Raw genomic sequence first — 11011 nt, forward strand, 5'->3', positions numbered from 1 at the left:
CTTATCCCCGGTGTGCCCGGGCCTTATCCCCGGTGTGCCCGGGCCTTGCCGCTCCCCGCGGGCCCGGTGCCGGGTGGGCGGAGGCAGGGCCCTGCCGGGGGGGGTCGGGCTGTCCCGGCCAGCCCCCGCAGCGCCCCCGGTACCGGGAGGAGGCGGCGGGAGGGACGGAGCCTCCCGGGGAGCTGTGTGCGGGCTTGGGGGCTCGCTGCGGTCAGAGCCCAGCGTGTCCGCGGGCGGCTGCCGGCGGTGCCGCCTTTGGGGAGGGGGCGCGGGCCGCCGCCCCCCTCTGCGGCCCCCCTCCGAGCTTTGTTTCCTTCCAGGCCGCCTGGTGCGCGCTGCCGGCACGGGTGCTGCTGGTGCTGACCTCGCAGAAAGGCGTCCAGGTGGGCCGCGGGGCCGGAGCAGGGCGCTGCTGCTCCCCTCGGAGCTCCCGTGGGCGGGCGGTGAGCCGGGGGCTGGGGGAGCAGCGCTGCCAGCCGCCAGCTCTCACCCCGCTGCTCCTTCTCTTCCCAGATGTACGAGTCGGATGGCTCCGTCATGGTTTACTGGCACGCGCTGGACATCACAGAGCCTCCGCCGGGTAAGTGCCGCGGTGGGGGCACAGCGAGGGGCCCCCAGACCCCCCCCCCCGTGCCGCTCCTGGGAGCGTGGGATCGGGCGTTCCTGTGGGGCAGCCTGGTTCCTGCCGGCCTGGGAGCCCAGCAGCATTGCTCCTGCACCCAGACGGGGCTGAGCCAGGCGGGCGCTGCCTGGCAGGTTAGTAGCGGGGTCTGGAGGAGGCTTTGCACCATCCTGACTGCTCTGCCCAGGCTTGGTGTGGGCCTAGGAAGGTTGGAGGGAGGGCTCGGGGGGCCCTGCAGCACCTACAGGGCTGGGGGTGAACCTCAGGCGGGCGTTGCCGTGAGCTGCCCCAGGCCGCAGCCAGCTCTTGGTGCCTTCCAGCACAAGCCGTGTTTGCCCGAGGGATCGCTGCGGCTGGAGAACGCTTCATCTGCGTGGGTGAGTGAGGTGCTGGGAGCGGCCTCACGCGGGCAGAGAGCCGGGGGGAGAGCGGAGCGCGGCTGCAGCAGGGTGGGAGCTGGGGGCTCGGCCGTGGGACGCGTCCCCGCTGACAGCTCCGGTCCGGTCCCCCCGCAGGGACGTCCTCCGGGATGGTGCTGGTGTTCGACATCCCCCACAAAGGGACGAACGTCACGGTGAGCGAGGTCCTGGAGGAGCACCGCGACGCCATCACCGACATCGCGGCGGAGCTGGGCCAGGCTCCGGTACGTGCGTGGCCACCGGGGTCAAACCGCCCGGGGCCAGAGGTGCTGCAGGGGCCCCAGCCGTGGGAGGGGGCGGGGGGGCTCCAGCTGCCCCTCGGCGTGGGGGCTGCCCGGGGCCTTTCCCAGCGTGTGGCACCTCAGCCAGCCCAATCCCCGCCACGTGCAGGCTGTGGTGCGGCCCAGGCGGCCTCCCCGTGCGGTGCGGGGCAGCAGGCAGCTCTCACCTCCCTTCCTTCACCGAGGACATTGGCTCCTGAGGCTGCCGTGGCACCGGGGGCTCCCTGCTGTTAGGGGAGGTCAGGATAAGTCTTGGGAAGCGCTGGCTTGGGGCGTGCTCAGCCCCTGCTGCAGCCCGTAACCGGCTGGCTCAGCGTGGTGTGCAGCGTAAGCAGAGTGATCGAAGAAGTTCAAAACGCCGAGTCTGCAGGCTGGCACTTCAGAGCTCTTCCCCTGCTGCTCTGACAGCTGGAGCAGCCACCCCATTCGCTGTCCCGCTGTGCCGTCCGAGTTCAGCCAGCTCCTGCCTTTCCAGCTCCTCCATCTCCCCGTTTCTCAGCTGACCGAACCTCAGGCCCGGTCACGCAGAGTCTCGGCAGACAAACCGTGCAGAGGCAGAACCGTCCTGGCAGAGATGAGGAGCTGAGGCCCTCCCACCAGAAGGGCGGCTGTGGGCGTGTGCCGAACTGCCCGGGAACATCCTGTGATGCAGCGGGGTGCGTGCCAGGGCTCACAGCGGCTGGTGGAGCCAAAGGCCGGGCTGCCACAAGAGCAGATGAGCAAAACCAGCCCCGAATAAACACGCACTGAACTCAGGCTCCCAGCGGGTGGCAGGGAGCTGCAGGGGCAGACCCTCCCCAGGGCAGCGGGGGGGGCGCGGCCCTGTCACGCCCCTACCCCCGGAGCGAGCCCAGGCGCCGAGCTGCCGCTGTGGCACCGCGGTTCCACTCCCCAGGAGCGGGGCAGGCGGGGAGGCCGAGGGCAGCGCCCGCACGGGGCTGAGAGCTCCGCACCCAGGGCCGGGTGCAGGAGGTGTCGGAGGCCAGGAGCCTGTTTCCCCTCGCTAAATTCACCGAATGGACGGAGGGGGCTGGTCCGAGCTGCCACCGACGCCGTGGTGACCTTCCCCTGCCGCGTGAAGTAACCCCACCTGATTGCAGAGCAGACTGGAGGCAGGACGGGGCTTCCTCCAGCTCCCTTCGCTCCGGTTGACATTTCTGCAGATGCACTAATTGGCTTCCTCGTTACTGGCTGCATGCTTCCCAACGAGGACACTTTCAGACACTTTCTCTAATTAGGTACATTTAACTTTCTCTGCGCTTGGGACTCCCTTGAACAATTAATTGCTCAGAGCTGGTTCCCAATTAGCCTGGATACGGAGCCTGTTTATGCGAAAGCTGTGCTCTCGTCTCTCACCTGTCTCTGGCCGGCTTCCCTCACTCGCTGCACTCGGACTTTGCTCCGTGGTTTGTTTGAGAGGCTTTCTAGCAAGCAGGGACGGTGCTTCGCACACGCAATCCGAGACGTGCGTCGAGGTGAAGTCTGCTGTGACTCGAAAGCAGAGGGAGGAGATGCAGCGATTGTTCTCACAGACTTACCCCGTGTGTAATGAGCATTGCCACACAGCGACGTGTTTAAACTGCGATGCCCGTGTACGATCACAGCTCAGCCTTCCCCGTTCGCAGACTGTCAGCAGTTTCTGGGGGCAGTTAATGTTAAGCCTGCCCTGCCGCCGGCTCTGGCGCGCAGCAGCTCGGTGCCCGGGGCTGTGAGCAGCCTCTGCAGGTGCTGGGGCTCCGCTGACCCCACGTCCCCCCTGCAGGAGGGGGCTGGGGACCTGGTGACTGCCGACGACGCGGGGACCCTGTGCATCTGGAGCTCTGGAGAGGAGTTCACCTTGCTCAACAAGATCCCAGCCTTCGGGTAAGCCGGAGCGGCGCGGCAGGATCCCGACAGCGAGGCGATACCGAAAAACCCCGGCCAGACCCTTCCAGGCTCTTGGTGGGGCTGGGAGGGTGCTGGGCCGGGGCAGGACGGGACCCCCAGCCCCAGCGTGCGGGTGTGCAGCCGGGAGGGGAGGAGGTGACGCGTGCCCTTGTGCCCAGCTGCACCTGCTCCTCCGTGAAGCTCTGGAACGGGGTCGTCGCTGCTGGCTACGGCAACGGGCAGATTCGGCTGTACGAGGCAGCGACGGGCGTCCTGCGCGCCGAGGTCAGCGCTCACGCTCGCTGGATCAATGCCCTGGACCTGGCGCCGCTGACGGGAAAGGTAAGGGGTAAGGTGGCCCGGAGCTGGGCCACCTGTGGGCGTGTGATGCTGGGCCAGCTTCCTGGGCCCGGAGCAGGGCAGGGGCTGCTCAGCGCCATCACGCTGCTCTGCACCCCTCTGGTGTCCTGGTCCCCACGGCCCCTCTGCTGCTTCCCTTCGCAGCTGCTCTCGGGGGCCGAGGACTCCTTCGTTCACGTCTGGAAGCTCAGCAGGAACCCAGACACCGACGATGTCGAGGTGAGGACGTTCATTGGAGAACCTGGAGCCAGGGTGGGTCCCTGCGAGCTGTCGCTGCCCCGCCGGGACCGCGGGTCGGTGCTGCTGGGTCGCGCAGCCTCCCGCGAGGTGCTGCTGCTGCTGGGGGCTGCGGAGCTGAGCTGCTGGCTGGAAGCCCTCTGGGCCCAGCCTGAGCTGCTGCGTGGTGGCCCAGCGCTGCTCCCTCTTGGTGTGATCCCGAGTCCTGCCCTCGAGCGGTGGGGCTGCGAGAAAGGAAAGGTTCTTGTGCCCCTGGACTGGGGAGCGCTGTCCGTATCCCCCTGGTGTGGCCTCACCCCCCTGCTTGGAGGTGATGCCCCTGCAGGAGGGCGCGGGTCCAAGGCAGCTCGCTGGGCCTGCGGCAGTGCTGGCTGCACGCAGTTTGCTGTGCTGCTCATGCTGGCTCCTCGTCCCGCTGCAGATCGAGCACTGCCACGCCGAGTGTGTGACCGACACCCAGATCTGCGGCGCCCGTTTCTGCGACCCCGAGGGCTGCTCCTTTGCCGTGACCGGCTACGACCTCAGCGAGATCTTCCGATACAGCCAGGTGTAGGCTGCGGGCTGCGCCCTCTGTCCCGAGCCAGGCCACCAGGCACCCCCCGGCCCAGGGCTGTACCCCAGGGGCGTGGAAATCAGTGCAGAGGGGGGGCTGAAGTAGGATCCCCTCACTCCCAAAGCAAACCTGCCCCCAGCAGGGCATGGCCGTGCACAGGGAACATGGGCTGCTCTGGCTCAGTGGGACCCATGTCCCAGCGCTGTGGGTCCCTGAGCCAGCAGCTGACCCCCCCCTGCCCCCTCCTGAGCCCTCCCGGGGGGAAAGCAGGCAGCAGAGGCGCCGTGGCTGTGTCTGAGCAGCAGCTGCCTCGACGCAGGCTGTGGTAGCGGCAGCGGTGGGGAGGAGCAGAACCGGCTCCCCTCTTCCCCGCGGCACCTCCGCTTCAAACGGGAGAGGATCCAGGGCGAACCTGCCCTACACGCTGCTCCGGCCGGGAGGGCTGCGGGAGCCGCTCCCTGCTGGGGGGGCCGCACCCACGGGCGCTGCAGCGTGGGCCGCCCTGCCTCGGGGCAGCGTGCTTACGGGCTGGGGCGAGGAGCCTCCGCACCCTGCCAGCAGCCCTGGGCACGGCCGCGTCCCGGCGGGACCGCGCGCTCCGCGGCTGGCAGCCAGATGTGCGGGGCCACAGCTGCGCTCCTGGGCTGGAAAAAGCAGAGGCGGCCGCACTGTGCTCTTCCAGGCCAGCTGAGCGCCCTGGGGACAGACTGCTAGGTCACCCAGCAGAGCCGTGGCGCTGAGCAGAGCCGTGCCAGCAGGCTGTCCTTGTGCTCCAGCCCCCCATCTCAGCCCGGGGCCCTGCGCCCTGCTGGCTTTGACCCTGCCCCAGACAGGGGGTGCTGGAAGGGGGCACAGGCCGTGCTGGGGCTCCCCCCACGTTCCCCACGTCCAGGGCAGGGCTCGTCCCTGTCCCAGCAGTCGCTGTCCCCCTGGTCCTTGTCCATATCCCGGTCCCGCTCTCTGCTGGCTGCTGTTCCCAGGGCCCTGCAGGGCAGGGGGGGCCCCACATGCGGGGGGGCCCTGCCCGGGGCGGGCCCTGTCCTCAGCAGGCAGGGAAGGAGCTTCCCGCAGCTCCCGGATCCGGCTCGGCCCCGCAGGAGCTTCCTGCAGCTCCCGGCGGCGGCAGGGTCCGGCCCGGCCCTGGGAAAGGCAGCCGCAGCCCCTGCTGCTGTGCTGGGTGAGAGCCACGCTGTGGGCAGGGAGCCCGCTGCCCACGCACGGCTTTGCCCCCAGCTGCGGGCCACAGCCCCTGGCCCCCTTCGTGCCCCTTTCCCAGCACCTCTGACCCCAGGCACCGCACCCCCCGCTCACGCTGTACCCCCATGTGCTGCCCCCCCAGCTACAGGTCAGGACTCCGCACCCTGCCCCCCCAGCCCCCCACCTCTCCCCCAATAAACGCACCTGAACCGAGCCCCCCCGTGTCGCTCCTTGCTGTGGGACCCTACGGAGCGGGAGTGGGAGCCCCGTCCCGTTACAAAAGGCTTTATTAAAGGTTAAAACAGTTGGCACGGCCAAGCGCGGCGCCCCACTCACAGTGGTTGGGAAGGCGTAGGTACAAAGAGCCCTTGAGGCGGGCGCAGGCGCCCGGGAGGTTGTGCTGGGTCGGGGCGAGTGGAGTAGAAAAGTGTACAAAGGGTTGTGCAGCGCAGGGACACCGGGACGGGGACACCCAGACGGGGACGTCGGCCCCGCCGCCCCGCCGGGACGTGTCCAAGGCACAGAGATGACCGGGGTGAGCCGGGACGCCCTCGGCAGGCAGGGGCAGCTCCTGTGGCACACGCAGCCCCCGCGGCCCCTCTGCCCTCCCGCCCCGCTCACAGCTTGGCCCCCACCTCTGCCGAGGCAGAGGAAGGGGGGAAAATACAGCACCAGAGAGCCCGGCCGGGGAGCCCCAGCCCGGGGAGCCAGCACCCTCCCGCGGGCCCTGGCAGGGGAGGGGGCCGGCGGAGCCCCCAGCCCCACAATACTGCTCGGTCAGAGGTAGCACCAGCGCCGGACGGGGTGGGGGGGCCCTGCCCGGCTTGGCACGCCGCCGCCCCAGGGAAAGGCACCGCGAGGCGGCGACGGGGGGGATTTGGGCCGTAAACCAGAGCGGCGGCGGCAGCGAGCGCCTGTAAACCAGCCTGGGGATGGGGGTGTAAACAGGCCCCCCAGGGCCTGCAGCCCCGGGGCAGGGGGGGGCGAAGAGGGGAGCCCCCCGCCCAGCACCGCACGGCCCGTGACAGCCAGGGCGCGGCCGTGCCCCCTGCCCCGGGGTGCGTCACGGCCATGCCCCTGGCTTCAGGAGACGTGGGGCGAGGGGCGCCAGAAGCACCACTTGCTGCGGGTGTGCTGCTTGCGCTGCAGCTGCTCCTCGCGCTCCCGCTCCTTCTTGGAGCGCAGGTACAGGTCCTCCTCCTTCAGGTACCACACCGGCGGCCAGCGGTGCCGCTCAAAGTGGGCCTGGTTCTCTGCGGGGACGGCGGCGCGTCATGGCACGGCCGGCCCCGGCGCGGCTGGGGCCAACCCTGCCCGGCCCCCGGCAGCCTACCTGGGGACATGAACTTCATCTCCCGGGGGAAGCGGCGGCAGACGCTGTTGTAGTTGGTGCAGATGTAGTGCAGGCACCATGCGGCCAGCTGCCGGGCGTTGTGGAACTGCAGGCGGGGGGTGGGGGGAGCCAGGGCTGGGGATTCGCAGCCCGGAGCCCACCCCGGGGCTTCGTGTCCCGGAGCAGCCCCCACCCTGCGCCCCCCATCCCCGCCTACCTGCGTCATCTCCAGGTAGATGATCACCTGCTCGTCGATCTCCACCTGCTGCATGAAGGCTCGGAGCAGCTCGTCCACGGCGTACTGCTCTGGGGGCCGGGAGGGGGCCGTGAGCGCCGCGGGCAGCGACGCAGCCACGCGCACCAGGGACACGACGCGCCCTGCCCGGCGCTGGGGTTACGCGGGGCTCGTCCGGCTCTTACATAAGGGCCCCGCTAATGACACCCCGGGGCCGCATCGATCCCCGTCCCCGCGGCTCCGGCATCGTATTGGCAGCCGACGTCAGCGCGGGCAGCGGGGGGGGGCTCACCTGTGAGCGCCTGCAGCCGGGGCAGGCAGAGGCGGTTGGTGAGGATGAGGAGCTCCATGGCGTCCAGGTCGGGCGTGGGGGTGAAGACGCCGGTGTAGAGGAAGTCGAGGACGGCGCGCAGGCAGGCGCAGTTGGTGCCCGGCAGGGAGACCTGCGGGACAGGGGGGGCTTGGGGCCGGGCTCTGGCAGCGGGGTGGGCGCTGCAGCAAGGACAGACCCTGCCCCGCTGCCATCGCCTGCCCCGGCCGCAGCAGGGGCTGAGCACGGAGACGCCGTGGGCGCAGCTGGGCCCCACGTGCCCCGTGCCAGCACAGCCGCAGCTCCACGACAGCCGGTCCTCCCGGGGCCTCGAGGTCACCCCCCCGCCATCCCCGTGCCCTCACCTCGGCAGCGTAGCTCTCGCGGAAAGCCCCCCGGAACATGGCCATCATCCAGTCGCAGCCGGCAATCAGCAGGGGCTTGTGCGCAGGCACGGTCCCGTCGTCCACGCGGAAAACCACGTCTGGGGTGGCACAGGGACAGGTTCGGCACGGGACTGGCACCCCTGGGCCGGCACCACGGCTGGTGCAGGGACACCAGCCCCGCGCCCCGCAGCCAGCCCAGCACAGGGACCGCGGCACAGCCACACAGCTGACTGCTGGGGATGGCACGGGGAGGGGACGAGGGCTCTGGAAGTGCAGCCCAGCGTGGCCCCGGGGAAGGGGTAGCGCTCAGGGTGGCCGGGAGCCCGGGTCCATGCATGGCCCAGGAGGAGCCGAATGACCCAGATGGAGGGGAGGGAGCCCGCGCGATGTCCCCGGCAGGGCACCGCTACCCCTGGCCCCCTGTACCTGCGAAGACCCCCTTCGCCAGGCACTCCTTGATGCGGTTGGCACGGCGGACGTGGAAGGCCTTGGTGATCTCCTGGTTCATGAAGCTCTCCTTGTTGAGCACGTTGGCCACCATCATGCGCAGGTCGAAGACCTCCAGCAGCTCGGCGATGGTGGCCACCTGCATGAGGTCCCCGCGGGCCTGGTCCAGCCGCCCGGTGTAGAGGTACTCCAGCACGGCGCGGAAGGGCTCCGCCTGCACCAGCCGGTCCATGCACACCACCGTCATCCGCTTCTCCCGCCCCGCCACCGGGTCCGCCACCAGCTCCCAGCGCATGCTGACGAAGCCGCGGCCCCACGCCGAGAGGTCGCGGGCGCCGGGCACCGCGCCGTCCCCCGCCGCCGGCCGCAGGGCATCGTCGCTCTGCGAGGTCCGCAGCGGGGCGCGCGCCCCCTCGCCCAGCGCCCCCCGCTCCCCGTCCAGGCTGCGGGCGCGGGCGGCCGGCTCCTTGGCCGCCCCCCGCGGCCCCTCCAGGGTGAAGAGGTCGTAGAACTTGGAGCAGGAGGTGGCCAGGTAGACGCGGTGGGCGAAGACCTGCTGGCCGCCCTGCAGCTGGAAGACGACGTCGGCGCAGAGCGGGGTGCAGAAGAGGGCGGCGGGGCCCCAGCCGCGGCTGGCCGGCGGGTCGGGGATGTGGATGACGGGCGGCGGGGGCTTGGGGGGCAGGAAGGGGGCCTGCAGCAGCGGCCGCTGCATCTTCTTCAGGTGGGACTTCCAGAACTGCAGGTGCCGGCGGGAGATGAGGGCGGCACGGATGGCGTTGTCGAAGACGTCCTTGATGCCAAACTGGGCCACCACGCTGGTCTCGTAGTAGGGCACGCCCAGCTCCTTGGCCACCTCGTGGCCCCGCTCCGGGGGCAGGATGTCCGCGGGCTTGATGGGCCTGGGGGTGCAGAGCAGAGCCGTGTCACCGCGCGGGGGTCCCGGCCCCCGACCCCCCGCCCGCCCACCGGGCACAGCCTCACTTGGCCAGGGGCCGCCGGGCGCGGTTGACGGCCTCCAGGTCGGCGTAGCGCAGGTCCAGCTGGCAGCCCACCAGGATGATGGGCGTCCGCGGGCAGAAGTGCTTGATCTCGGGGTACCACATGGTCTTCACGTGGCGCAGCGAGTTGGGGTTGGCCAGCGAGAAGCAGAGCACGACCACATCTGACCTGCAGTGAGGAGGAGGAGGAGGAGGAGGAGGAGGAAGGGGGTCAGCGCAGCCCTGCCCTGGCACAACCCGCAGGCACCAGCAGGGAGATGCCCACCAACAGCAGCCGGGACAGGGCCAGAGCGGGCGCAGGGGACCCGAGCCCCGTCCCGTGCCCAGAGTGGGGCCGGACCCATGTGGGAAGGGACCCCCCCTGGGGGGCTGGGAGCAGCCGCGTGGCCACCAGGCCGGGTTTGTTTTTAGTCCGTGCCTTCCGAGACGTGACCAGGAGCCGCGTTTGGAGCTGGGCCCGCGCCGGGGACCAAGATAGCCGCCGTCCTCCCGCCCCCCCGGGCCCCCGGCCAGCACGGGAGCCGCAGCTCAGCCAGCACCCGCTGCCCCGCGGGGAAGGGGACAGCAGGGTGGTGGCACTGGGTGCACTCTGGGCACGCCAGGCTGCGCCCCCTCACTCGGGGGTGCCCCCATTCCCACCGGGTGTCCCTGCCCCCTGCACGGAGGGGAGATCAGAGCACGCCAAGCCAAGCTGGCACAGTGCGGCGGGGCGATAAGAGCCTGGAGGTGCCAGAGGCCACGGGGAAGGGGTTGTTTACAGCCCAGTAACTTGGCACGGGGGGGGACAGGGGGCGGGGGCTGTCACCCGGTCTGCCACGGCCACGGCCATGGCCACGGGGCATCTCCCGGTGCCAGGACGGGCTCAGCCGCACTGCACCGGGGCTCAGTGCGTGCTCTTGGCTATGGCCGGGAACTCCCAGGTCGTGCCCCAGGACACCAGGGCCGTGCAGCCCCGGGTGCGGCAGGGCCCCGTGTGTCCCACATACCCTCCCGGAGCCCCCCGGTGGTGCCGCTGCCCCCCAGGGACACCGCGAGCACCCAGAGCTGCCCCCGGAGCCGGTGCCTGCCCGGGCCCTGGTGTCACGGTGCCCCCGGGGCTGCAACCGGACACGGGACAGGGGGTGGGGGGTTGGGGGGTGTCAGACCTCTCCGGGCCCCCCCGAGCCCCGCCCGCTCACGGGTGGGTCCCGGGGGTCCCTGGGGCTCAGCGCCCCCCGCCCACCGCCGGGCTCGGTGCCGGGGCCGTGCCTCCCGCGCCGCCCCCACCCACCTGCCGTAGGCGAAGCGCCGGTCCTTGTGGTGGTCCCCGAAGGTGTCCCAGAGCCGCAGCGACACGCTCACCTCGTCCACCACGTCCCGGGAGCGCTCCAGCACCTGCGGGGGCGGCGGTCAGGGGGCTCCCCGCGCTCGGGGCGGGCCCCCCCCGGGTCGGGGGGCGCTCCCCCCGGGGTCGGGGCCGCCCCCTCCCGGCGCCCCCCCCGCACCTCCTGGCAGACGCGGTACTGGTCGATGGCCCACACGGTGGGCACGTGCGTGGCCAGCAGCTGGTACTGGCTGAGCGTGGCGTTGCAGGCGCGGGCGCAGATGAGGCGCGTCTTGCCCACGGCGTTGTCGCCCACCACCACGCACTTGATGGTCTCGACGTTGGGCCGCTCGTAGTCCACGTCCAGGTCCATGGGGCCCCGCTCAGCGCCGCGCCCCGCGCCGCCCCCCACCCATCCCGCGCCGCCGCCGCCGCCGCCGCCGCCGCCGCCCGGGCCCGTT

General features: G+C 71.1%; 3 protein-coding genes across 4 annotated transcripts in view; 2 read left to right on the forward strand and 1 right to left on the reverse strand.

Annotated features, from left to right (window-relative positions):
- WDR54 (WD repeat domain 54) overlaps window positions 1-4501 on the forward strand; it is a 4955-nt gene extending 454 nt beyond the window's left edge. The window contains exons 2-9 of the mRNA XM_035323956.1: window positions 321-383; window positions 514-580; window positions 943-999; window positions 1138-1265; window positions 3085-3185; window positions 3368-3530; window positions 3693-3767; window positions 4207-4501. Coding sequence (XP_035179847.1) covers window positions 321-383; window positions 514-580; window positions 943-999; window positions 1138-1265; window positions 3085-3185; window positions 3368-3530; window positions 3693-3767; window positions 4207-4338 — 786 coding nt within the window. The 3' untranslated portion in view covers window positions 4339-4501. The remainder of the gene's footprint in view (window positions 1-320; window positions 384-513; window positions 581-942; window positions 1000-1137; window positions 1266-3084; window positions 3186-3367; window positions 3531-3692; window positions 3768-4206) is intronic.
- Window positions 4502-5804: 1303 nt separating this feature from the next.
- On the reverse strand, window positions 5805-11005 carry LOC118165713 (rho-related BTB domain-containing protein 2-like). Of its 2 annotated transcripts, none has more exons than XM_035323948.1 (9): window positions 10732-11005; window positions 10518-10621; window positions 9231-9416; window positions 8226-9148; window positions 7779-7897; window positions 7396-7546; window positions 7086-7174; window positions 6869-6974; window positions 5805-6788 (listed from the first exon to the last, which is right to left on the reverse strand). In XM_035323948.1, the coding sequence occupies exons 1-9, from the start codon at window positions 10921-10923 to the stop codon at window positions 6619-6621; spliced, it is 2040 nt and encodes a 679-aa protein (XP_035179839.1). In that variant the 5' UTR covers window positions 10924-11005; the 3' UTR covers window positions 5805-6618. The 2 variants fall into 2 exon arrangements, with proteins under 2 accessions (XP_035179839.1, XP_035179840.1); XM_035323949.1 differs by having other exon boundaries at window positions 6630-6788; window positions 7086-7169.
- Window positions 10922-11011, forward strand: part of LOC118166721 (vasodilator-stimulated phosphoprotein-like) — a 55873-nt gene continuing 55783 nt past the window's right edge. Inside the window, exon 1 of the mRNA XM_035325854.1 lies at window positions 10922-11008. Within this exon, the coding sequence (XP_035181745.1) occupies window positions 10922-11008 (87 nt within the window). The remainder of the gene's footprint in view (window positions 11009-11011) is intronic.

The sequence above is a fragment of the Oxyura jamaicensis genome, chromosome 4, assembly GCF_011077185.1.
Source record: "Oxyura jamaicensis isolate SHBP4307 breed ruddy duck chromosome 4, BPBGC_Ojam_1.0, whole genome shotgun sequence".
NCBI classification, from domain to species: Eukaryota; Metazoa; Chordata; class Aves; order Anseriformes; family Anatidae; genus Oxyura; species Oxyura jamaicensis.

What these genes read in the sequence shown, in the direction of transcription:
- LOC118165713 (XM_035323948.1), bottom strand. Translation starts at nt 10,923, where the DNA reads ATGGACCTGGACGTGGACTACGAGCGGCCCAACGTCGAGACCATCAAG. An exon ending in GGCGAAGGGGGTCTTCGCAG is followed by an intron (nt 7,898 to 8,225) that starts GTACAGGGGGCC and finishes GTGCCACCCCAG; the next exon opens with ACGTGGTTTTCCGCGTGGAC. An exon ending in GCGAGAGCTACGCTGCCGAG is followed by an intron (nt 7,547 to 7,778) that starts GTGAGGGCACGG and finishes CCTGTCCCGCAG; the next exon opens with GTCTCCCTGCCGGGCACCAA.